Source organism: Schistocerca serialis, chromosome 6 (assembly GCF_023864345.2).
Source record: "Schistocerca serialis cubense isolate TAMUIC-IGC-003099 chromosome 6, iqSchSeri2.2, whole genome shotgun sequence".
NCBI classification, from domain to species: domain Eukaryota; kingdom Metazoa; phylum Arthropoda; class Insecta; order Orthoptera; family Acrididae; genus Schistocerca; species Schistocerca serialis.
In genome coordinates this window covers 254,675,279-254,700,157 of record NC_064643.1, presented here as the reverse complement: position 1 = coordinate 254,700,157, position 24,879 = coordinate 254,675,279, and the positions used below count along the sequence as shown (strand labels likewise).

The 24,879-nt window shown below is 43.1% G+C and overlaps 1 protein-coding gene across 1 annotated transcript in view; it reads right to left on the bottom strand.

Annotated features, from left to right (window-relative positions):
- LOC126484812 (alpha-tocopherol transfer protein-like) overlaps positions 1-24,879 on the bottom strand; it is a 114,449-nt gene that overhangs the window by 45,260 nt on the left and 44,310 nt on the right. The window contains exon 4 of the mRNA XM_050108409.1: positions 14,776-14,932. Within this exon, the coding sequence (XP_049964366.1) occupies positions 14,776-14,932 (157 nt within the window). The remainder of the gene's footprint in view (positions 1-14,775; positions 14,933-24,879) is intronic.

Below are 24,879 nucleotides of genomic sequence, written 5' to 3'. Positions count from 1 at the left end.
CGTATTGTATGCATGAAAACAACCTTGGGATTCTTGATGTAAACATTGTGTTACTGACACTTTTTCGCATACATTTTACTCATGAACATATTTACACTTTGAACATGAGACTAATTTACGCAATTTAGATGAGGCTTACATGTCTTGATAAATATTATGTGTACTAAGATGGTACCTGTTCTTTCGGACATGTCCGAAAGAACAGATACCATCAGTGACCAAGCAGCTCGTTAGAATGAAATTACAATGAAATGAACACCCTTATCTGCTTACAGGCGTTGACATACGTCAACAGGGACCGATGAAGATGTGTGCTCCGACCGGGGCACACATTTTCATCTGTAAGCAGCTAAGGGTGTTCATTTCATTGAAATATTATGTTGTTTGGAGACTTTTTAACATGGCAAAAAATTCATGTGGTGTGTGTGTGTGTGTGTGTGTGTCTGTTCCGTATATTTAATTTGAGAGTCCTTTGTGCATCACACCAAGCGTAGTACATTAATCGAAATAAGCGCACTGATAAGTGCTGCTTAGTCCTTAAATGAGACCACGAGTCCCAAGTTACACTAGAATTATAAATATCCTTACTTCTTTTTCATAAATAATCGAATACTTTTGAACACGGTGCCAATTTACTTAAAATTTAGGTGAAGTTTATGTATTTTTGACACGGGAATATTGCAGTACTGTCGGTATCTTTACATATTTCGAAGATGACGCAAATTTCATATCGTTTGGATACCTTTGAACAAGGCGCCCTAATGTAAACTACCGTAAGTGAGCTAATTCCTCCATCTTGACTCTTCCCAGTTTTTCAGTTTTTTCTAATTTTTCTCTTTTGTCGCTACCACAACTGTGTTTGAATTTTTGAACTTCCCTTCACCACCATCTTGCATTTTGAAGTTTCGTACCAGTGCTATCTTGGATTTCTGAATTTATTGCCAGTGCTGTCTTGCAGGCTGGCCGGAGTGGCCGTACGGTTCTAGGCACTACAGTCTGGAGCCGAGCGACCGCTACGGTCGCAGGTTCGAATCCTGCCTCGGGCATGGATGTGAGTGATGTCCTTAGGTTAGTCAGGTTTAATTAGTTCTAAGTTCTAGGCGACTGATGACCTCAGAAGTTAAGTCGCATAGTGTTCAGAGCCATTTTTGAGCTGTCTTGCATTCAGCAACTGGAAGGCCATGACTGCAGTGCGGACTTAGCAGTCGACGCTTGAACCGTGTGCCATAACAGACAAAGACATAATTCTGTTATCAAAAATGCTTATTTAGTCATAGAACCAATTGGACCCACTTTAGTCCACACACGTCTTCAGCTGTTCTTTCTACTATACATTATCTATGATGCTGCAAGGTGGCTCTACCTTTGTGCCTTCCAGCGAAACGTATATATTGACATTCCCATTGCCAGTCAGTGGATCAATTTTTACGTAACTTATCACAGAGTAAGGATACTGCTGTAGGTCAGTTAACAGTAGTGCACTAACATGTGAGGTTAGGACTATTGCTGGAAGGTCCTCCTCTTCTCTTGCACCCTCTGCACTGTCTAGCTTAAAGGAAGAAACCAGATGGCGCTATGGTTGGCCCGCTAGATAGCGCTGCCATAGGTCAAACGGATATCAACTGCGTTTTTTTTTAAATAGGAACCCCAATTTTTATTACATATTCATGTAGTACGTAAAGAAATATGAATGTTTTAGTTGGACCACTTTTTTCGCTTTGAGATAGATGGCGCTGTAATACACTCCTGGAAATGGAAAAAAGAACACATTGACACCGGTGTGTCAGACCCACCATACTTGCTCCGGACACTGCGAGAGGGCTGTACAAGCAATGATCACACGCACGGCACAGCGGACACACCAGGAACCGCGGTGTTGGCCGTCGAATGGCGCTAGCTGCGCAGCATTTGTGCACCGCCGCCGTCAGTGTCAGCCAGTTTGCCGTGGCATACGGAGCTCCATCGCAGTCTTTAACACTGGTAGCATGCCGCGACAGCGTGGACGTGAACCGTATGTGCAGTTGACGGACTTTGAGCGAGGGCGTATAGTGGGCATGTGGGAGGTCGGGTGGACGTACCGCCGAATTGCTCAACACGTGGGGCGTGAGGTCTCCACAGTACATCGATGTTGTCGCCAGTGGTCGGCGGAAGGTGCACGTGCCCGTCGACCTGGGACCGGACCGCAGCGACGCACGGATGCACGCCAAGACCGTAGGATCCTACGCAGTGCCGTAGGGGACCGCACTGCCACTTCCCAGCAAATTAGGGACACTGTTGCTCCTGGGGTATCGGCGAGGACCATTCGCAACCGTCTCCATGAAGCTGGGCTACGGTCCCGCACACCGTTAGGCCGTCTTCCGCTCACGCCCCAACATCGTGCAGCCCGCCTCCAGTGGTGTCGCGACAGGCGTGAATGGAGGGACGTCGTCTTCAGCGATGAGAGTCGCTTCTGCCTTGGTGCCAATGATGGTCGTATGCGTGTTTGGCGCCGTGCAGGTGAGCGCCACAATCAGGACTGCATACGACCGAGGCACACAGGGCCAACACCCGGCATCATGGTGTGGGGAGCGATCTCCTACACTGGCCGTACACCACTGGTGATCGTCGAGGGGACACTGAATAGTGCACGGTACATCCAAACCGTCATCGAACCCATCGTTCTACCATTCCTAGACCGGCAAGGGAACTTGCTGTTCCAACAGAACAATGCTCGTCCGCATGTATCCCGTGCCACCCAACGTGCTCTAGAAGGTGTAAGTCAACTACCCTGGCCAGCAAGATCTCCGGATCTGTCCCCCATTGAGCATGTTTGGGACTGGATGAAGCGTCGTCTCACGCGGTCTGCACGTCCAGCACGAACGCTGGTCCAACTGAGGCGCGAGGTGGAAATGGCATGGCAAGCCGTTCCACAGGACTACATCCAGCATCTCTACGATCGTCTCCATGGGAGAATAGCAGCCTGCATTGCTGCGAAAGGTGCATATACACTGTACTAGTGCCGACATTGTGCATGCTCTGTTGCCTGTGTCTATGTGCCTGTGGTTCTGTCAGTGTGATCATGTGATGTATCTGACCCCAGGAATGTGTCAATAAAGTTTCCCCTTCCTGGGACAATGAATTCACGGTGTTCTTATTTCAATTTGCAGGAGTGTAGTCACAAACGTATAAGTACGTGGTATCACTCAACTTTCCGTCAGTGCGGACTGTATTTGCTTCGTGATACATTACCCGTGTTAAAATGGACCGGTTACCAATTGCGGAAAAGGTCGATATCGTGTTGATGTATGGCTATTGTGATCAAAATGCCCAACGGGCGTGTGCTATGTATGCTGCTCGGTATCCTGGGCGACATCATCCAAGTGACCGTACCGTTCGCCGGATAGTTACGTTATTTAAGGAAACAGGAAGTGTTCAGCCACATGTGAAACGTCAACCACGACCTGCAACAAATGATGATGCCCAAGAAGGCGTTTCAGCTGCTGTCGCGGCTAATCCGCACATCAGTAGCAGACAAATTGCGCGAGAATCGGGAATCTCAAAAACGTCGGTGTTGAGAATGCTACATCAACATTGATTGCACCCGTACGATATTTCTATGCACCAGGAATTGCATGGCGACGACTTTGAACGTCGTGTACAGTACTGCCACTGGGCGCAAGAGAAATTACGGGACGATGACAGATTTTTTGCACGCGTTCCATTTAGCAACGAAGCGTCATTCACCAACAGTGGTAACGTAAACCGGCATAATATGCACTATTGGGCAACGGAAAATCCACGATGTCTGCGACAAGTGGAACATCAGCTATCTTGGGGGATTAATGTATGGTGCGGCAGTATGGGAGGAAGGATAATTGGCCCCCATTTTATCGATTGCAATCTAAATGGTTCAATGTATGCGGATTTCCTACGTAATGTTCTACCAATGTTACGACAAGATGTTTCACTGCATGACAGAATGGCGATGAACTTCCAACATGATGGATGTCGGACACACAGCTTGCGTGCGATTGAAGCGGTATTGAATAGCATATTTCATGACAGGTGTATTGGCCGTCGGAGCACCGTACCACCGCCCGCACGTTCACCGGATCTGACGTCCCCGGATTTCTTTCTGTGGGGAAAGCTGAAGGATATTTGCTATCGTGATCCACCGACAACGCCTGACAACATGCGTCAGCGCATTGTCAATGCATGTGCGAAATTACGGAAGGCGAACTACTCGCTGTTGAAAGGAATGTCGTTACACGCATTGCCAAATGCATAGAGGTTCACGGTCATCATTTGGAGCATTTATTGCATTAATGTGGTATTTACAGGTTACCACGCTGTAACAGCATGCGTTCTCAGAAATGATAAGTTCATAAAGGTACATGTATCACATTGGAACAACCGAAATAAAATGTTCAAACGTACGTACGTCCTCTATTTTAATTTAAAAAACCTTCCTGTTACCAACTGTTCGTCTAAAATTGTGAGCCATATGTTTGTGACTATTACAGCGCCATCCATCACAAAGCGAAAACAGTGGTCCAACTAAAACATTCATATTTCCTTACGTACTACATGAATGTGTAACAAGAAATGGGGGTTCCCATTTAAAAAAACGCAGTTGATATCCGTTTGACATATGGCAGCGCCATCTAGCGGGCCAACCATAGCGCCATCTGGTTTCCCTCTTCCAGCTAGACAAGTTTCGTGCTTTGTATTTTTTTTTGTTTGACGCTTATTTCGTGAGATATTTGGCCTGGTCGCTTTCATACTACACTGCTGACCACTAAAACAGCAACACTGGGAAGGATAGCAAACAACAAACTGTTATTAATTGTCCATATCCATTGTGATAAGTAGCGTACATTAATTTTGTAGGTGATTTGGTGATATAAGTGGTGCAAAATTCAGTACAAGCAGCAACGAGACCTCCATCCTGGTTGGGCATCGAATGGAACTGCGCTTGGATGACAGATGTAGGTGCGTCATACCACGTTGGTTCATCGCTATGGCATGGTAGCTGGTGAATAGGGGAAAGTGCGAGAAATGAGGGAGAATCCATGTTGGAATGTTTTCAGTGGTTGAGAGATCTGTATAATACAGCCAGAGGAGGGCCACAGCAACAACAATGCAAAATACTCTGTATTGAGGTAGGTGAGTACAAAATAGGCACCAGGTAGTTGGTTCAAATGGCTCTGAGCACTATGGGACTCAACTGCTGAGGTCATTAGTCCCCTAGAACTTAGAACTAGTTAAACCTAACTAACCTAAGGACATCACAAACATCCATGCCCGAGGCAGGATTCGAACCTGCGACCGTAGCGGTCTTGCGGTTCCAGACTGCAGCACCTTTAACCGCACGGCCACTTCGGCCGGCGCACCAGGTAGTGTTCTGTTGCTCTGTTGAAAGCGTATTCAATGGTAATGCATGCCGTCGCGCCAGTGCTGGCCCGTACGACGATGATAAAAGTAATCTGGCAACATTCGCCCTCCTGAGAGCACAATAGCCTCATTAAATCCCAACTGAAATCCGGTGTTTCGACAAGAGTCTGTGTCGTCTTTATCAGAAGTGAAACGTACCGGGTGATATTCTTAGACAAGAAGATCATGTTATAGTTGAAGCGTCATATAATTTCGATTTTGTGGTGCCTAACATAGCAAAGAGCATTTAAATATTCTCTGTTATTCTCTGAATAGCTGTTGTTGCGATAACATTATTCAATGTCTTTTAAGAACTCCGTTCAAATTGATTTACTGAGAAAATTTGGTTGCAAATGGTTCAAATGGCCCTAAGCACTATGGGACTTAACATCTGAGGTCATCAGTCCCCTTGTGTTTGATCTACTTAAACCCAACTAATTTAAGGCAACACACACATCCATGCCCGAGGCAGAATTCGAACCTGCGACCGTAGGAGAAGCGCGGTTCCGGACTGAAGCGCCTACAGCCGCTCGGCCACAGCTGCAGGCCATTTGGCTGCAGTTGCTCTACAATTTCTACAGGGAATGTTCGATTGTTTCGTTCTTTTGGGCAAAAAAGAAACAGATTCGAACTCTGAATAACTTATAGCCTTAAATCTAGAGTTATATGTCGACTGGCTTGTTAATATAAGAACCAACATACGCCCACATGACTGAGACGGCGAAGTAGTTAATACAGCGACAAAGCGTTAACAGAATAATCAGATACTGCGTGTCGCCATTCTGTTTGAGGAGATACACTTGTTAGATTAGGGCTTTTGTCAGTCAGGTTCAATAATTTGAATACTTCAAGTAGCTTTGAGGATTCCGTTTCCTAAAGAGATATAGCTGTGAATCTGACCGAGTCTGCACCATGGTTCTTACGTTACATGGGCATTGTCCTTAACAATGTGAGTCTGGAAGGGATGACTCAAGTTGCAAGATAGTTCTGTCTTTATTTCTTTTAGTGGTGCCATGTCCGGCGCTGACGCAGGGTCGGCATTGTTAGGAATGGATTTGGCAAGGTTAGTGGAAAGGGGTGGCCAGACGTCCTTCCTGCCGCCACCCCGTACCCCCCAGGACAGAATTAGTGTACCGCGACTGTCTGCGTCGAGTGTAAGTAATGGAATAGAGTGAGTGTGTTCAGATGTCTGCGAGTCGTGTAACTGAGGCGGAACGTGGAGACCAGCCCGGTATTCACCGAGCGGGATGTGGAAAACCGCCTAAAAACCACATCCAGGCTGGCTAGCACACCGACCTACGACGAAAATCCGCCGGGCGGATTCGATCCGGGGGCCGGTGCGCCTATCCGAGTCCAGGAAGCAGCGCATTAGCGCTCTCGGCTAACCTGGCGGGTCAAGTTGCAAGATAGTTCTCCGTTAATAATCCAGGTTTGACACCCTCCTCCCCTTTTCCCTCCTCCTTCGCTGCAACACAAATTTCAAAATGGTTCAAATGGCTCTGAGCACTATGGGACTTAACATCTTAGGTCATCAGTCCCCTAGAACTTAGAACTACTTAAACCTAACTAACCTAAGGACATCACACACATCCATTCCCGAGGCAGGATTCGAACCTGCGACCGTAGCAGTCCCGCGGTCCCGGACTGCAGCGCCTAGAACCTCACGGCCACCGCGGCCGGCAACACAATTTCGATAGCACTACTATTTATAACACGTTTCATCGTTCCGAAGATCGCAAGACGGATTCTGAAATTTTTGACGGTTCGGTAAGAAACATTGTCTTTGAGACAGCTTTGATTTCTATCACTACTACCGGAGAAATGCTGAGATATGTTCCTTAAGCATTTTATTCCCTCCCAAGTGGAACCCGATGCCAAACCTGAAGTGGTAATGCTCTCTAGAAAGTGGCGCTGACTGTTACAAAAGCATCCCCAGTCAGCGACAGCGAAACGGTTTTATGAGACCTACTGGCTCACAGGCCGCGCAGCACCCTTTCCTCGCGGCAGACGTCGTTCCAAGTAAGAAACTTTACGGTCGACAAAAACTTGCGAAACGGGAGAGGACAAAATGGGATTTACGTAGCACAAGAAGTTAAATATTCAGCGTTGAACAGCTGCCAGGCCGCATATGGAGCGGCGCGGACGGGCGATTTGCTCTGTGGCGGCGTGTAAAGAGCGGCCTGTTTACGACCGCAGGGAGTGGACGGCGGTCGGGGCGCGTGTTACACATGGATAAAGCGCGGTTTTGTTATCCCTCGGCTGAGCGTGCCAAAGCAGCGAAAGGGACGTGGCACTGGGATCTCGGTCCTTCCAAGCGGCCAAGACGGATGGCTTTGTTTTCTTCGCGATCTGCGGGACGGGTTACATTGCTAGAAAAGTCGAGCATACAAGTCACATTTTCGGTTTGTCAGATGCCTTATTATAGTTTGCTTACAGCCTATTACTACGGGGTAACTGACACACACCGTAAGTACATTGTGGAGGGCTTGTCCTAGAGTTTTAATTATCACCTCGAGAAAGTATGTATTGAGTACTTTAGCCGTCTGGATTGGTCTGAAAGAGCTGAAAAAAATCCTCTGCTGGCCAAAAAGAATCACTGCACTATATCAATGGGTTGCGCCGTTTTGTTGGCTCCCGTTGTGGCGTGCTACGGTGCTGTCGGGGGCTATTTCGTTTTGTACCAGGACTGCAGACACTAATCTAAGAAAATAAAATAAATTAATAACTACCTACTTTATTTCTCGCGGTGATAATATAGACTCTTTATGTCTGTCCCCCCTGCAAATCTCAGAATGCTGGCTTAACCAAAGTATAATCAAGTATTTAAATATTATCTCGTAGGTTAAACTCTACATACTAAAGACGCAGATATTTTATTATTTTACTTTGTGAGTTCTACTTATTCAGAACCGTCGTTTCTGTCGACTTTTTGTGGTAAAGTAGGCTGTTCTCAAAGACTGCCCACAGTAAATGAGTGCTCTGGCACGGTAACATCGAATAATCACGTCTCATGGCATTTATACAAATTTAACATTTTATTAAAATGAGAGGTGTATTAAGAGATAGTAGGTAAGGGGCTAGTACTTTGCTGTATGATTACTAATAGCAACTTTACTACCTATCTAAATATTAAGAAACAACAGATTTTTAATGAAAAACATAAATTTTCCCCCTGTACTTCTCTTGGCGTCTATTTGAATGACAAGTAGCCTATAGGAATGTAATACATACTAGTATTAAAAAGTACCTGAACTTATAAATCTAAATGTTTGAGGTATTTAGCCAAGCAAAATGTCAGCTCCAGTTTATAATGTTTGTTAGAATGTAGGAGAGACTGTTACATTTCGTTAGCTTTGGTCTCCCCTTGGAATCAATGGCTGGTTTAATGTGAAGAAAATGTCCAGTCACTGACATGAGTAATATGTTTGCGCTTCTCATTAAAAAATTCGAATGCAGTTAAAACGGCGAATCTCTCCTATGAGTTCACTCCTACCACTTCTCGATAATCTTTATGCGTATCATTATCATCAGCTAAATGACTGTGCACATCTCACTGCCATAGCTCGACGTTGTTAAAATGCTTTGAAGGCGAGATATCCGTATCAGAACCACAGGAGACTGAACTCGGTTTATTAAAAGAACTTAAGGCTATTTGTATTATACTGTTTGTTATAATGTCTATCCAGTAAATGGGTTCGACATCACTAAATCGAAAATTCGTCAGCTTTTTCCGAGAGTTAATAGTTGATTTGTTCAATTTTGTTTCGATGTGTCAGTGGAGTTAGGTCCTTTTGCGTTACTTTTCCTCTAGCTTTAATGGACTACATTGCAGTGCCATTGACTCCACAGTCTTTTCCGTCTTCACACCCTGAACGACTTTATTTTAATCTGGCATTACTTCGAAAATTTCAATTTATCTATTATTAACTACCTGTGCTTCTCATTAAGTTCTTGGAAATAAATATTCTAATGTTTGTATAATCTCTTCCCCAGAGCTATTTTCAGCTGTTTCTGTTGTCATATTTTCATTGTACTTTTCACAGCCACTCGGACAGATTTCGAATAGATTTATGTAGCTGAGCCAACGGCCTTACCGCAGTGGTAACACAGGTTCCCGTCAGATCACTGACCTTAAGCGCTTGGAATGGGTGACCATTCGGTCTGCCGAGCGCTGTTGGCAAGCGGGTTGCACTCAACCCTTGTGAGGCCAATTGAGGAGCTATTTGACTGGGAAGTAGCGGCTCCGGTCACGAAACTGGCAACGGTCGGGAGACGGTGTTCTGACCACATGTCCTTACACAACCGCATCCAGTGGCGCTCGTGGGGTGAGGATGACACGGCGGTCTATCGGTACCGTTGGGCCTTCAAGACTTGTTCGGAAGTAATTCTGTTTAGTTGAGCAAGTTATATCATGTTGCCCTTACCATTTACCGCAAATCTATTCTCAATAGCTACTTTGAACAGTTTGAGATTTTCTGTCCATTTGCGTTCTTCATATCTGCAGCAGCTTCGAATGTTCCTCTAAGTGGCTATGTTAAATAACCTTCTTCTATTTTCATTTTAAAACATTGAACTTGTCGCTTAATTTGATGTCACATTGTTGAACAAACCGACCGGTGTGACCGATCGGTTCTAGGCGCTACAGTCTGGAACCGCACGACTGCTACGGTCGCAGGTTCGAATCCTGCCTCGGGCATGGATGTGTGTGATGTCCTTAGGTTAGTTAGGTTTAAGTAGTTCTAAGTTCTAGGGGACTGATGACCTCAGAAGGTAAGTCCAATAGAGCTCAGAGCCATTTGAACCATTTTGTTGAACAAATTGCTATAATTTGTATTTCTTATGCGCTGTCGGATGAGTGTGTTTATTTCAAGCTTTCTCTCAACTTTTCTCTCTGCGTTAATTCTAAGGCTACTTGAAATTTTAAAGTAGTTTAAGATCATCTTATGCTATAAGACTTCTTTGCTGTTTGATAAAATATATGCGCTCTGTTAATTTGCTGACGCAACCCGTTTCTTTAATTTTAAAGCGAAAATCCCCATTGTTATCTTCTAATGGTATCTGCTGTCATTAACATTTTGTGTAATTCTTTGTCGAGGCATTCTACCTCTTCATGAGAAAGTGCAAACGATGGAGCGTAGACCTGAATGATGGACACCAGTATATAATAAACTTTCGAAATGACGGATTGATATGGCACTGTCATTAACGAATTGTGAGACTTCCTACAGAACCATACAAAACGTTGTACTTCCAAAATGCTGCGTTCGCCGTTCTGCGAGTTAATTACAACAAATACACAGCCACCACTGTCCAAGAACGTAAGAGTGCGTTATTATTATCTGAAGAATATTTTCATTTTAGTCTTTATGATCTTAATTTCGGCCGTTTTTGTTACAAATCTATATTTGCAAACCTGTATTTGTATATCTGTGCTTCATAATTATCTTGTCTGTGAAAGGGGAACTCCAAATCATCCGCATTGCCACACAACTGGAAGTAACTGGAAGACAACGATCAAAGCTCCGTGCTATTTCCACGCCCTCAGGTTCGATGCACTATAGCCCAGTCTGACACCTATGACTCCACATGGACCATCGTACTGGCAGCTGAATTCACGCTCTCCTATCCGTGGGATACCCTGTCCTGACTCCATATAGACAGCGAGATGTATCAGCACCTCAGTGAGAGGCATAGAACTCGTTTCGCTGCAAGCACTGGGTATTGTGGACATGACATGTTCTCAAAATTATGAGTTTGTATTACTTCCCGTCTGCTAAATTCTAAAACTCCTAGGTACATGGCTGTTGTCAAGATATTAAACACACGACAAAAATTGTTTTAGAAAATTTAACAACAAACTTACAACGTAGCATGTATGTGTGCAAATACTACGATAATAATAAAACTACAAGTTCAAGTTTGACATAAACTTGATAAGAAGGGTTCCGGAAATGCCGTTCAACAGCAAAACGAGAAAGAGGTAACTAAAATATAACAAGGCATCACATGCTAACGTACCAAATGCAAATATGAGTTTTGTAGAATCCAAGAAGACAGACGATCCTTTTCAGGTCCTTTATTCAGAAACGCTTCTTCACGAAAAATCGTTTTCGATATCAATGGCGACTCTTACTCAGTGTGAAATTCTGAGGATACTTTTCTGCTGAAATCATAATAAGAATTTTTTGTTTCTTTGCTTACTGGAGGATTGTATACAAGAGTGATTTATACGTTACGAAACATGGTATTATTCGAACCCTGAGTGAGGGCTGGGACAAAGAAGAAAGGAGTGCAAATGTGATAAAGCGCTTCGAAAAACGCGGTCCTGGTGACAAAGAATTTTGAAATTACATCCAAGTAAATTATTGCACTGAAAGCAGTGACAAACACGCAGATGTCGTAAGAAAGGCGAACGTTACATATCGTAGGTATCTTAAGAAATTGAACACTAGACTTTAAGATACTTTAACATATTTCTAGAAATGGCATCATATAACACGGTAATATGCTGTTTAATTTATTCATTAGTGTGCAGCCGGTTTCGCTCTAGCACCTGTTGTACTTGTATCATGGATACATGAAAGTGAAAAGGTGAAAGCGATGTTTCAAAATTGTAGTAAAAACGCAAGCAATACTTACAGCGTTTGTTAACAGTAAGAGCAGCATACTCACATGAAAGATCACACTTCCAAAAATACGACATTTATAAATGATGTTTAGTCATGCAGATATAGATGTTTGGAGAGGAAGCTATAGACGGTCATCGAAGGAAGACAAAAAATAAAACGGCAACGATTCATGAACAAACGTTAGCTTCAAACATCGCTGATATCAACATGCAGTACACTTACTTTCGTCAGCTGGCGCTCATTTGTCGAAACTGGATATACTTGTCGACAAATAACTATCCGCGATCCTTTTTGTAGAGAATATTTTCCGAGTGCCAATCACTGTTTTTGTTATTTGAAAGTCACCTATTTCGGGCAGTATTGCACACAATTTTTGAAATATTCTGTTTTTTCTTTTCTTTTACAATTAGATTTAAATTTGTTCGTTCAAAATAGAATTTGGTTCTTTAGCACAATGTGAAAAGATTTCCACTTTTTCATGAGGTAGATGTTTGGAGAGCCAAGTTATAGACAACCATCCAAGAAGCACAAAAACAAAACACCAAATATTCATGAACAAACGTCAGCGTAAAATGTCCCTTATATCCAAATGCAATAGACTTTGTTTCAACCAGCTGGGTCTCATTTATCGAAACTGGACATAACAGTCAGCAGAGAACTATCCGCGAACGTTTTTGTAGACGACCTATTTTCCGTGTGTCAATCACTGTTTTTGTTATTTTAAAGTCACTTGTTTCGGACAGTATCGTCCAAAATTTTCCATACATTCTTTTTTTTCAGTTCAGTTTTTTCGTTCATAACAGAATTTGGTTGTGTAGGATAATGAGAAAAGGTTTCCAGCTCCTCCATGAGGTAGGTGTTCGGAGTGGCAGTTACAGGCAACATCCAAGGAACACAAAAAATAAAACGCCAAATGCCTTATGTAAAATAATAAACGATTCAAATGCCTCTGAGCACTATGGGACTTAACATCTATGGTCATCAATCCCCTAGAACTTAGAGCTACTTAAACTTAACTAACCTAAGGACAGCACACAACACCCAGTCATCACGAGGCAGAGAAAATCCCTGACCCCGTCGGGAATCGAACCCGGGAACATGGGCGGGGGAAGCGAGAACGCTACCGCACGACTACGAGCTGCGGACTGTAAAATAATAACACTGTTTTCAGTTTTCTGCATTATACGCTTTTCTTCTCTTAGACGCGTAGCAAATGTCAACGGACTACTTTTGCCAGTGTTACAAAGTTCTTTGTATCGTGTAAGTATTTTTCTGCTGGTTTATCCAAAGTAATAATTACCGCAGTGGTTTCACCGCATTTTATGTGTGTCCGGTGTCAGATTCTATTGTCAGTCCGGAAATCAATGTTTGCTCCTGTTTTACGGAAATATGTGACTCATCTTCTCGGACATTTGCCCGATACATGACAAGACCGCAAACTATGTTTTCTACTTTTTCGCTTTATTTACTACCGTTATTTCTGTCCTACTTTTAGTTCTCATTTTTCCAACGTCTACAGACTTAATTTATTCACCCAGCACTCAGTCCCTCTAGCATGGCTATGTACCTCGACGTATTCGGTTATATTTACGTGTTCTTGTCAGATAGTGCTAAGCAGATTACCCTGTGTATCATAGCATGAGGACGTGAGGTATTGTCGATTATCTCGTCACATGTGGTCGGTTTCCGGAAAAAATTAAATGTATTACAGACTGAAACATCTAAAAAGATTATACTGTTTTCATTTTCATATTCAGGTACGTTTTCTAGTTTTGTACAGTTCATTGCATTCCTGATGAAGTGTGGATGCCTCCTCTTTTGTTCCAATGAACAAAATAGCCATTTATAAAGCGCTTGTAACACCTTGACCAATTAGCATTGACTACCTTACAAGAGTATTTTTCTATGTGATCCAGGAAATATTAGCTAATGCTGCCGCCAGACTACAGCCCTAGGCAATAGTTTATTTTGCTTGAAGTGTTTTTCTTTAAAACTTAAGTAGTAATAGGATAAGATCACTAGTAAATAGTTCAGTAAGTTCGACAATTTATACTTCACTAAGTTTCCTGTATTACAAAATATGTTTCTTAGAGTACTAATTGTTTCATCTACACGGCTAATGACATAAATTTACCCTCTGGTGGGATGATAATCTCTTTAATCTGGTCGGACATTACAGACGACGCTGCTGTCAGGGAAAATCTTGAAGTTGATGTATATGAAGCAGACACGATCGTCTGCCAGACCCGCAGCGTAAGTATCATACAATATTGGTGGTCCTAAGAACTAAAAGAAAAAAATGTATTTGTGGGGTGCACATCCTCTAGATACTTAATAAACGTATGGTCCGTAGCAGGCTACAATGCGACGTTTATTTAATCGTGCTATTAGCTAATTTTAACTGAGCGACAGTGTTAAGTACATTTGTAACACGAAATACAGATGTTACAAATGTGCTTGACAATGACGCTTAGCTAATAGCACGATTTAAGTAAACGTCGCATTACAGCCTACTACTGACCATGTTTACGTTTATTAACTGAAAAAAATGAAACCAACACATGAGTTAAAGTGGACGATGGAAAGGTGATGGGAAGACATTTTACGAAAAGTGAAGTAAGCAATTACCAGAAAGAATAGCGAGGCTATTATCGTATTCGTCATTAAGAACACCTAATACGTAACTGAATGCAACAAGTGATAAACCCGGATCTTGTGTGCCGTACATACTTACAAGAGTGCAGCGACGTTGTCTATCTCGGGCATCAGGGGGTCCCTGTTGGAGAACGCCTCTGGGGCGTGGGTGCGCACCGTGTAGTACAGGTCGACGCCCTCCTTTGCCTTCTCCAGGTCGCCGTCGGCTGTCCGCAGAAACAGTGGCAGTTGCTCCTCTGCAACAACACCCGTACTCTCAGTGCCGACACAACTGCACTGTCCACCGTAGAAACTGCCATCTTGGCAACTTCTTTCTATCTCGTAGTTTCGAGGTTGCAATTGCTGTATCCAACAGATTATGAGAAGATGTTCGTAAAAAAACGTAATATGATAATCAGCTACGGCTTAACCCACCCGTATTACCTCGATACAAAACGGAATAAAATTTGTGAGACATTTCCGCAATTTTGTCCGTATTTGTTACTGATTTGATTTTTCCTCTTAATCTGGTATCTATTTACTAAACCAGACCATATATACTGAAGCGCCAAAGAAATTCGTTATCTGCTTATTATCGTATAGGGCCTCCACGAGCACTCAGAAGTGTCACAAGACGATGTGGCATGGACTCGACTAATGTCTGAAGTAGTGCTGGAGGGAACTGACGCCATGAATCCTGTAGGACTGTCCGTAAATCCGTAAGAGGTACGTGCCGAGTAAAACTGTGAGGGACGGGAAAAACCCACCGTGGTACAACAACAAAGTTAGGAAACTACTGCGAGAGCAAAGAGAGCTTCACTCCAAGTTTAAACGCAGCCAAAACCTCTCAGACAAACAGAAGCTAAACGATGTCAAAGATAGCGTAAGGAGGGCTATGCGTGAAGCGTTCAGTGAATTCGAAAGTAAAATTCTATGTACCGACTTGACAGAAAATCCTAGGAAGTTCTGGTCTTACGTTAAATCAGTAAGTGGCTCGAAACAGCATATCCAGACACTCCGGGATGATGATGGCTTTAAAACAGAGGATGACACGCGTAAAGCTGAAATACTAAACACCTTTTTCCAAAGCTGTTTCACAGAGGAAGACCTCACTGCAGTTCCTTCTCTAAATCCTCGCACAAACGAAAAAATGGCTGACATCGAAATAAGTGTCCAAGGAATAGAAAAGCAACTGGAATCACTCAACAGAGGAAAGTCCACTGGACTTGACGGGATACCAATTCGATTCTACACAGAGTACGCGAAAGAACTTGCCCCCCTTCTAACAGCCGTGTACCGCAAGTCTCTAGAGGAACGGAAGGTTCCAAATGATTGGAAAAAAGCACAGGTAGTCCCAGTCTTCAAGATGGGTCGTCGAGCAGATGCGCAAAACTATAGACCTATATCTCTGACGTCGATCTGTTGTAGAATTTTAGAACATGTTTTTTGCTCGAGTATCATGTCGTTTTTGGAAACCCCGAATCTACTATGTAGGAATCAACATGGATTCCGGAAACAGCGATCATGTGAGACCCAACTCGCTTTATTTATTCATGAGACCCAGAAAATATTAGATCCAGGCCCCCAGGCAGATGCTATTGTTTTGACTTCCGGAAGGCGTTCGATACAGTTCCGCACTGTCGCCTGATAAACAAAGTAAGAGCCTACGGAATATCAGACCAGCTGTGTGGCTGGATTGAAGAGTTTTTAGCAAACAGAACACAGCATGTTGTTATCAATGGAGAGACGTCTACAGACGTTAAAGTAACCTCTGGCGTGCCACAGGGGAGTGTTATGGGACCATTGCTTTTCACAATATATATAAATGACCTAGTAGATAGTGGGGAAGTTCCATGCGGCTTTTCGCGGATGATGCTGTAGTATACAGAGAAGTTGCAGCATTACAAAATTGTAGGGAAATGCAGGAAGATCTGCAGCGGATAGGCACTTGGTGCAGGGAGTGGCAACTGACCCTTAACATAGACAAATATAATGTATTGCGAATACATAGAAAGAAGGATCCTTTATTGTATGATTATATGATAGCGGAGCAAACTCTGGTAGCAGTTACTTCTGTAAAATATCTGGGAATATGCTTGCGGAAGGATTTGAAGTGGAATGATCATATAAAATTAATTGTTGGTAAGGCGGGTACGAGGCTGAGATTCATTGGGAGAGTCCTTAGAAAATGTAGTCCATCAACAAAGGAGGTGGCTTACAAAACACTCGTTCGACCTATACTTGAGTATTGCTCATCAGTGTGTGATCCGTACCAGATCGGATTGACGGAGGAGATAGAGAAGATCCAAAGAAGAGCGGCGCGTTTCGTCACAGGGTTATTTGGTAACCGTGATAGCGTTACGGAGATGTTTAACAAACTCAAGTGGCAGATTCTGCAAGAGAGGCGCTCTGCATCGCGGTGTTGCTTGCTGTCCAGGTTTCGAGAGGGTGCGTTTCTGGATGAGGTATCGAATATATTGCTTCCCCCTACTTATACCTCCCGAGGAGATCACGAATGTAAAATTAGAGAGATTCGAGCGCGCACGGAGGCTTTCAGTCAGTCGTTCTTCCCGCGAACCATATGCGACTGGAACAGGAAAGGGAGGTAATGACAGTGGCACGTAAAGTGCCCTCCGCCACACACCGTTGGGTGGCTTACGGAGTATAAATGTAGATGTAGATGTAGAAGAGTACGAGGGGTTGGAGTTCTTTTCTGAACAGCACGTTGGAAGGCTTTCCAGATATTCTCAATAATGTTTATGTCTGGACAGTTTGGGGGCCAGCGGAAGTGTTTAAACTCAGAAGAGTGTTCCTGGAGCCACTCTGTAGCAATTCTGGACGTGTAGTGCGTCGCATAGTCCTGCTGGAATTGCCCAAGTCCGTCGGAATGCACAATGGATATGAACGGATGCAGGTGATCAGACTTCAGCGCTTTTACGTATGTGTCAGCGGTCAGAGTCGTATCTCGGCGTATCGGGAGTTCCGTAATCACTCCAACTGCACACGCCTCACACCATTACAGGGCCTCCACCAGCTTGAACAGTTCCTCGCTGACATGCATGATCCATAGGTTCATGGGGTTGTCTCCATACCTATACACGACCATCCACTTGATACAATTTGAAAGGAGACTCGACCGACCAGGCACCATGTTTCCAGTCATCAACAGTCCAATGTCGGTGTTGACGGGCAGAGCCGATGCGTTAAGTTTTGTATCGTGCAGTCATCACGAGTGGGCCTTCGGCTTCGAGAGGCCACGTCAGTGATATTTGGTTGAATGGTTTACACGCTGAGACTTTTTGACGGCCCAGCACTGAAATCTGCAGCATTTTGCGTAAGGTTTGCACTTCTGTTACGTCGAACGATACTCTTCGATTGTCGTTGGTCCAGTTCTTGCAAGTTCTTTTCCCGGCACCAGCGATGTCGGAGATTTGATGTTTTACCGGATTCCTGATACTTACGGTACACTCGTGAAGTGTTCGTACAGAAAACCCATACTTCATCGCTATCACGGAGATGCTGTGTCCTATCGGTCGTGCGCCGACTGTATCACTACGTTCATCTCGATAACCTGCCATTGTAGCAGCAGTAACCGATCAAACAACTGTGCCAGACACTTGTTGTCTTATATAGTCGTTGCCGACAGCAGCACTGTATTCTGTCTGTTTATATATTTCTGTATTTCAATACACATGCCTATACCAGTTTCTTTGGCTCTTGAGTGTATCTTCTACCCTAATAATAAATCCGTAAAACTGTCGTGTTTTTCCCTTCGTCTCTAAACACGATTATCTCAAAAACTGCTAGACCAACTTTTACGGGGTTTTCGCAGGTAACTTGAGCATAAAAACCGTGATTTTAAGTTTTACCAAGACTTTCTCTTCTGTTTGTCTATATGCGAAGCTACTAGATGGATTTTAATGGGGCTTTCAGTGGTAAGTTTAGCATGGGGGCAACGTGTAGCCTATATTTAGTCAAAATCGCATTACAAGGAAAAAATTTTCAAACGTATTACAAAAATATATGTACGTTTCCCATCTACTCTGAAACCAGTAGACCGCTTTCGACAAAACTTGTGCAGTTATCGCCTACTGTTTGGAAAGAATCGCTGTGGGAGTGAGTTAAAAAGAAGTGAATGCCCAGATTTTATTCATCCAGAATTTGAGAACGAGAGCACTTAGTGACTAGTAACAAAGTTTATACATAATTTCAAACCTTCACGAAACTTTTTCAACCCCCCCCCCCCCCCCCCACCCCCCATCAAAGGAAAAATTTTCCTGTTCATTTTCGCATTAGGTATGACTCATATTGCAGACAGTGCTTATAAATATCACTGAACATACTTGAGAACTTATACGTATGTGTGATATATAGCTCAGGATATATGATATCATAAACACTGAGATGCGCGAAAAACTGTAGCATCGTGCAGCGACATTTAAATCTGTTACTACGAACCCGCTGAACGGATTTCGATTAAATCTGGTAAGAAGATAGCTTGAGTCACGAAGAAGAAAATAGGCTACTTAAGAAAGTGGGAAGACAGATACTTATTGATTTGTAGAATATTACGCGAATTAGATAAAAGCATTTACTCTTTGAAAAACCTATTTACCCTTTGATATATAAACTTTATCATACGTATTTACGAAAAAGCTTTTCTTGTTTGATATGTGCTTATGTGATAAGATTCATAGTGACGACTTTAGTGCTTAAAAATCTTCGTTGTGTTTATTCCATACTTTCACACTATTTGCTGCATAATGTACACGTTGCCTAATGTACAGCTACTATGTACACTTGCAGTATTTGAGAACGAGAGAGCTTGTGACTTGTAAAAAACATCCACATAATTTCAGACATTCACTAAACGTTTTTTCGCTGACAACCCCTACAAAATGCCGAAAGGAGAACAGGCCTTTGTTTCCTACATTTTCGCTGTTCATCCAGCAAAATTGTCACCTCAGCCATGAAGTCATGACGTTTACATTTATTGCTTCTTTGCTACTAACTCTATTTGCAAGACATTTCGCAGACAGTATCCACCTAAGCTGCTGAAAGTACCTACAAAATTGTTGTATCACATATAGTTCAAAAGAGAGCCTTGTGACGTAACAGAGAGAAAGGCACGAGGAGATGGAGTAATAGAATTGAATAATAAATACCAGGCTACGCCGGGTACTCAACTAATTAGAAATAAAACAGTGTATGTAACATTTAACAAATATATCTAATTTTATAAGAGTTATAAAGAAAGGAAAATTGAGAATGTGTTAGATGACGATCAGTTCGGTTTTAGGATAGATAAAGGCACGAGAGAGGCAATTCTGACGTTGTGATTGATAATGGAAGCAAGACTAAAGAAAAATCAAATTCGTAGGATTTGTCGATCTCGAAAAAGCGTTCGACAATGTAAAATGGCGCAAGATGTTCGGAATTCTGAGGAAAACAGGGGTAATCTATAGGGAGAGACGGGTAATATACAATATGTACAAGAGCCAAGAGGTAATAATAAGATTGGACGACCAAGAACGAAGCTCTCGGATAAAATGAGTGTAAGACAGTATCGTTCTCCCACACTGTTTAACCCGTACATATAAGAAGGAATGATAGAATTAAGAGAAAGGTTCAGCAGTGGAACTAATATTCAGGGTGAAAGGGAATCAATGATACTATTTGCTGATGACACTGCTATCCTGGGTGAAAGTGAAGAAGAATTACATGATCAAAAGAATGAACAGTATAATGAGTACAAAATACGCATTGAGAGGAAATCGAAGAAATGAGAACAGCGGGAAACATAACATCAGGATTAATGATCACGAAGTAGATGAAGTTAAGAAACTCTGCTATCGAGGCAGCAAAATAACCAATGACGGACGGAGCAAGGGGGACATCAAAAGCAGACCAGCACTGGCAAAAGTCTACTAGTATCAAACATAGGCCTTAATTTGAAGAACAAAATTCTGAAAACGTACGTTTGGAACACAGCATTGTATGGTAGTGAAACATGGACTGTGGGAAAACTGGAACAGAAGAAAATCGAAGCATTTGAGATGTGGTGCTACAGAAGAATGTTGAAAATTAGGTGGACGGATAAGGTAAGAAATGAAAAGTTCTGCTGAGAATCGGAGAGGAGAGAAATTTGTGGAAAACACTGACATGGAGAAGGGACAGGATGATAAGACATCTGTTGCGATATGAGGGAATGGCTTCCATAGTACTAGTGGGAGCTGCAGAGGACAAAAACTGTAGAGGATGCGAGAAATTGGAATACTTCCAGCAAATAACTGAGGACGAAGGTTGCAAGTGCTACTCTGAGATTAAGTGGTTGGCACGGGAGACGATTTCGTTGCGGATCGAATCAAACTAGCCAGCAGACCGATGACTTAAGAAAAAGTACTTCACATGACCCTCCCGAGAAACTGTGGGCTTTAGCACGCCGCTTCCAGGGTTGAATGGGGCCAGACAGTACTTGATCGAATCTGCCCGGCGTGCCGGCCAGCCTGGGTATGATTTTTAAGCGATTTCCCACATCCGACCAGGTGGATACCGAGCTAGTACCCTCGTCCCACTTCAGTTAAACGGTTCGCAAACGTTCTGACTCTTTCACATTAGGTAACGCTAGACAGACGGAGTGCACCAATTCCTTCCTGAAAGAGCGCGGAGGGGATGGGTGACAGCAGGAGACAGGAGGGGCATACTGTCATCTCCTACAACAACAGTGCCGAACCCAACAACATGTCGATCCAGTGTAGACCTGTTTGTCATCTAACGCATCCCCTAGTGTGGAAGACGTAATATTATTTTTATTTATTTTCTTGTTATACATCTGTCTTACCAACTGAGGCCTATAGCCATTATTTATAGCAATATTCTCAAGTGCGACCAGTTCAGTTTCTACCGCATCTGGTGCAAGAGGGATAGCTGTAACTCGATGAATACTAGAATGAAAAAAGGTCATCTTAGGGGCATACGGATGGGCCGAGTCTGCAGGTATAATATTGTCGGAAAACGTGTTTTTCCGAAAAATATTATATTCAATGCGGTTGTTAACCACAGGTAAAGTGAGGTCCTGGGACCTTCCCCAGGGAAGCGTCCTGGGACCTCTGCTTTTCCTGATCTATATAAATGACCTGGGTGACAATCTGAGCAGTTCTCTTAGGTTGTTCGTAGATGATGCTGTAATTTACCGTCTAGTAAGGTCATCCGAAAACCAGTATCAGTTGCAAAGCGATTTAGAAAAGATTGCTGTATGGTGTGGCAGATGGCAGTTGACGCTAAATAACGAAAAGTGTGAGGTGATCCACATGAGTTCCAAAAGAAATCCGTTGGAATTCGATTACTCGATAAATAGTACAATTCTAAAGGCTGTCAGTTCAACTAAGTACCTGGGTGTTAAAATTACGAACAACTTCAGTTGGAAAGACCACATAGATAATATTGTGGGGAAGGCGAGCCAAAGGTTGCGTTTCATTGGCAGGACACTTAGAAGATGCAACAAGTCCACTAAAGAGACAGTTTACACTACACTCGTTCGTCCTCTGTTAGAATATTGCTGCGTGGTGTGGGATCCTTACCAGATGGGATTGACGGAGGACATCGAAAGGGTGCAAAAAAGGGCAGCTCGTTTTGTATTATCACGTAATAGGGTAGAGAGTGTGGCAGATATTATACGCGAATTGGGATGGAAGTCATTAAAGCAAAGACGTTTTTCGTCGCGCGAGATCTATTTACTAAATTTCAGTCACCAACTTTCTCTTCCGAATGCGGAAATACTTTGTTGAGCCCAACCTACATAGGAATGATCATCAAAATAAAATAAGAGAAATCAGAGCTCGAACAGAAAGGTTTAGGTGTTCGTTTTTCCCGTGCGCTGTTCGGGAGTGGAATGGTAGAGAGATAGTATTATTGTGGTTCGATGAACCCTCTGCCAAGCACTTAATGTGAATTGCAGAGTAGTCATGTAGATGTAGATGTAAAGCATGGTCATCGAATCCATGCTCTCTGAAGATATTAGAGCACATGAACTATACTGAAACCAGTGTAGGTTCTCTCCCAACTTTTCTTCCAATGATCAACTCTTGTACCTCGACCTATACAAAAAACCTCAGCAATCAAAAGTCTACTAATTTTGTGTCTCTTGACCTCGGCAATCCATGTGAAGGAGTACTGAATCCTGGTCTTTGAAACTCCAAGACTGAAGAGTGCCATTTAACTGTGTTTAGCATACTGTGTCCTTCCTATTCAATCTTCCATTCCTCTTAACCATTCAAAACACCAAATCCTAGCCTATCATATGTCACAATGAAGATATTTTCAACTCTCGACTCGTACACTAAAAGTACGCCTAAACAACAATGACACACCTTAATACTCTACCCCACTCTGCAGAAATCAGACTCTCTCTTCAAATTTCAACTCCAGTTCAATCACGTGCTGCTACAAGCAATGGCTTCTGAAGATCAATCCTTACAGTACCTAGGTACTGATTCAGTGGCGGGCTGGTGGATTTGTTAACGGTAGGCTAGAACAACGTGCAAGTATCATGGAGATGCTCTGAAATTCAAATGGCTGTTCCAGGAGAAAAGGCTAAGTACTTTTCAAGGAAAACTGTTGAGAAAATTTCGGCGTGCAGAACGGACTTACTGCAGCCACCGTATATTTCCCGTAAGGACCACAAAGACAAGAGAAATTAGGGCTCGCACAGATGCATATAGATAGTCTTTTTCCCTCGCTATAATTGCGACTGGAATAAGAAAAGGAATGACTAGTAGTGTTACAGGGTATCCTCTGCCGCGCACCATAAGATGGCTTGCTGAATATGTATGTAGATGTAGATTATGAGGAGAACCACAAGAATGTACAAATTTGTGACTTCTAATCAGCCATTTTCGATAGTCGTGTCGAATTAATTAGCTTGGAAAAAATTCGATCATCAACTCACATAGAAACATCACTTAATAAGGAAAAGAACGCCCACAACTGTAGAGTACATACCTCTGTGTTATCTAGATTTTTACACTTCGGAGTACTCTGCACATTCCGCATGCTATAGTACAACCACTCATCCTTCCACCTCTAGTTCCAGTTCTGACATGCTTTTCGAATCTCGACCAACCTTTCATCAACCTAACACTATATCCTATCCCAGGGCAACTTCAGACCCCCATTCCCACACAATGAAATATTGTCCAATCAGATCGAACCCTTCTCCTCCATACTTCTTGTAGTTATCATCCTCTCCCGTCCTTTCCTCCTTACGAGCATTACCCGTCTCCATCCTTGTCTGTCCCAGAATGTATGTTTTCTCATCCTTGTACATTATATTCATTCCCATATAGTAACCTGCTTGGCCCATCAGTTTCTTCACGTCTTGTGATACCACAAAATCAAATAGTATCTTTCCCATCGGAGGTGTCTTTTACTGCCGCGCGGAATTAGCCGAGCTGTCTAAGGCGCTGCAGTCATGAACTGTACGGCTGGTCCCGGCGGAGGTTCGAGTCCTCACTCGGGCATGTGTGTTTGTGTTTGTCCTTAGGATAATTTAGGTTAAGTAGTGTGTAAGCTTAGGGACTGATGACCTTAGCAGTTAAGTCCCATAAGATTCCACATGCATTTTTTGTCTTTTATTTTGTACAGTATAATGGAGTGTCACACATTGTTACTTTTAATATGTCTTCCACATCACCAAAATTGGTTAAGAAATTCGGACTTTTCACCTCGTCTGAAAACCATCTAGCAACTTTACAGCTCATGAAAACATCTCCATGTGGTTATCAGTGTTTTGTGCCGTTGTGCAGCTCACGTCTTTCTTGGACAGTACTGAAGACGACCCACTAACACGCTGCAGCCGTACACGCGTCAACAATAAGTGAACGCGGCAGGAGAAGAACAGCTGGTAGCCTAAGTCGTAAGGATGCTTCATGACCGTCAGGGGCTTCGGCTTGATTTGGATTATAGCTCCTGACCCACTTCCGTTTCGAGCTGCAGACCAGCGTTAATAACAAGTTAATGCGGACGTAGTCCTATGTGAGTATATGAACGCGACGATATATTGTAGCGAGTATTCGCCCTATGCGTAATTACCGGTACTAAACCACACATTTTGATTGATCCATTATGATGTTAAGACACTGATGATCGTTCACACTAAAAACAAGAGATCCTGAGAGGAAGCAATCATTGTCACCATTAAGGTTTC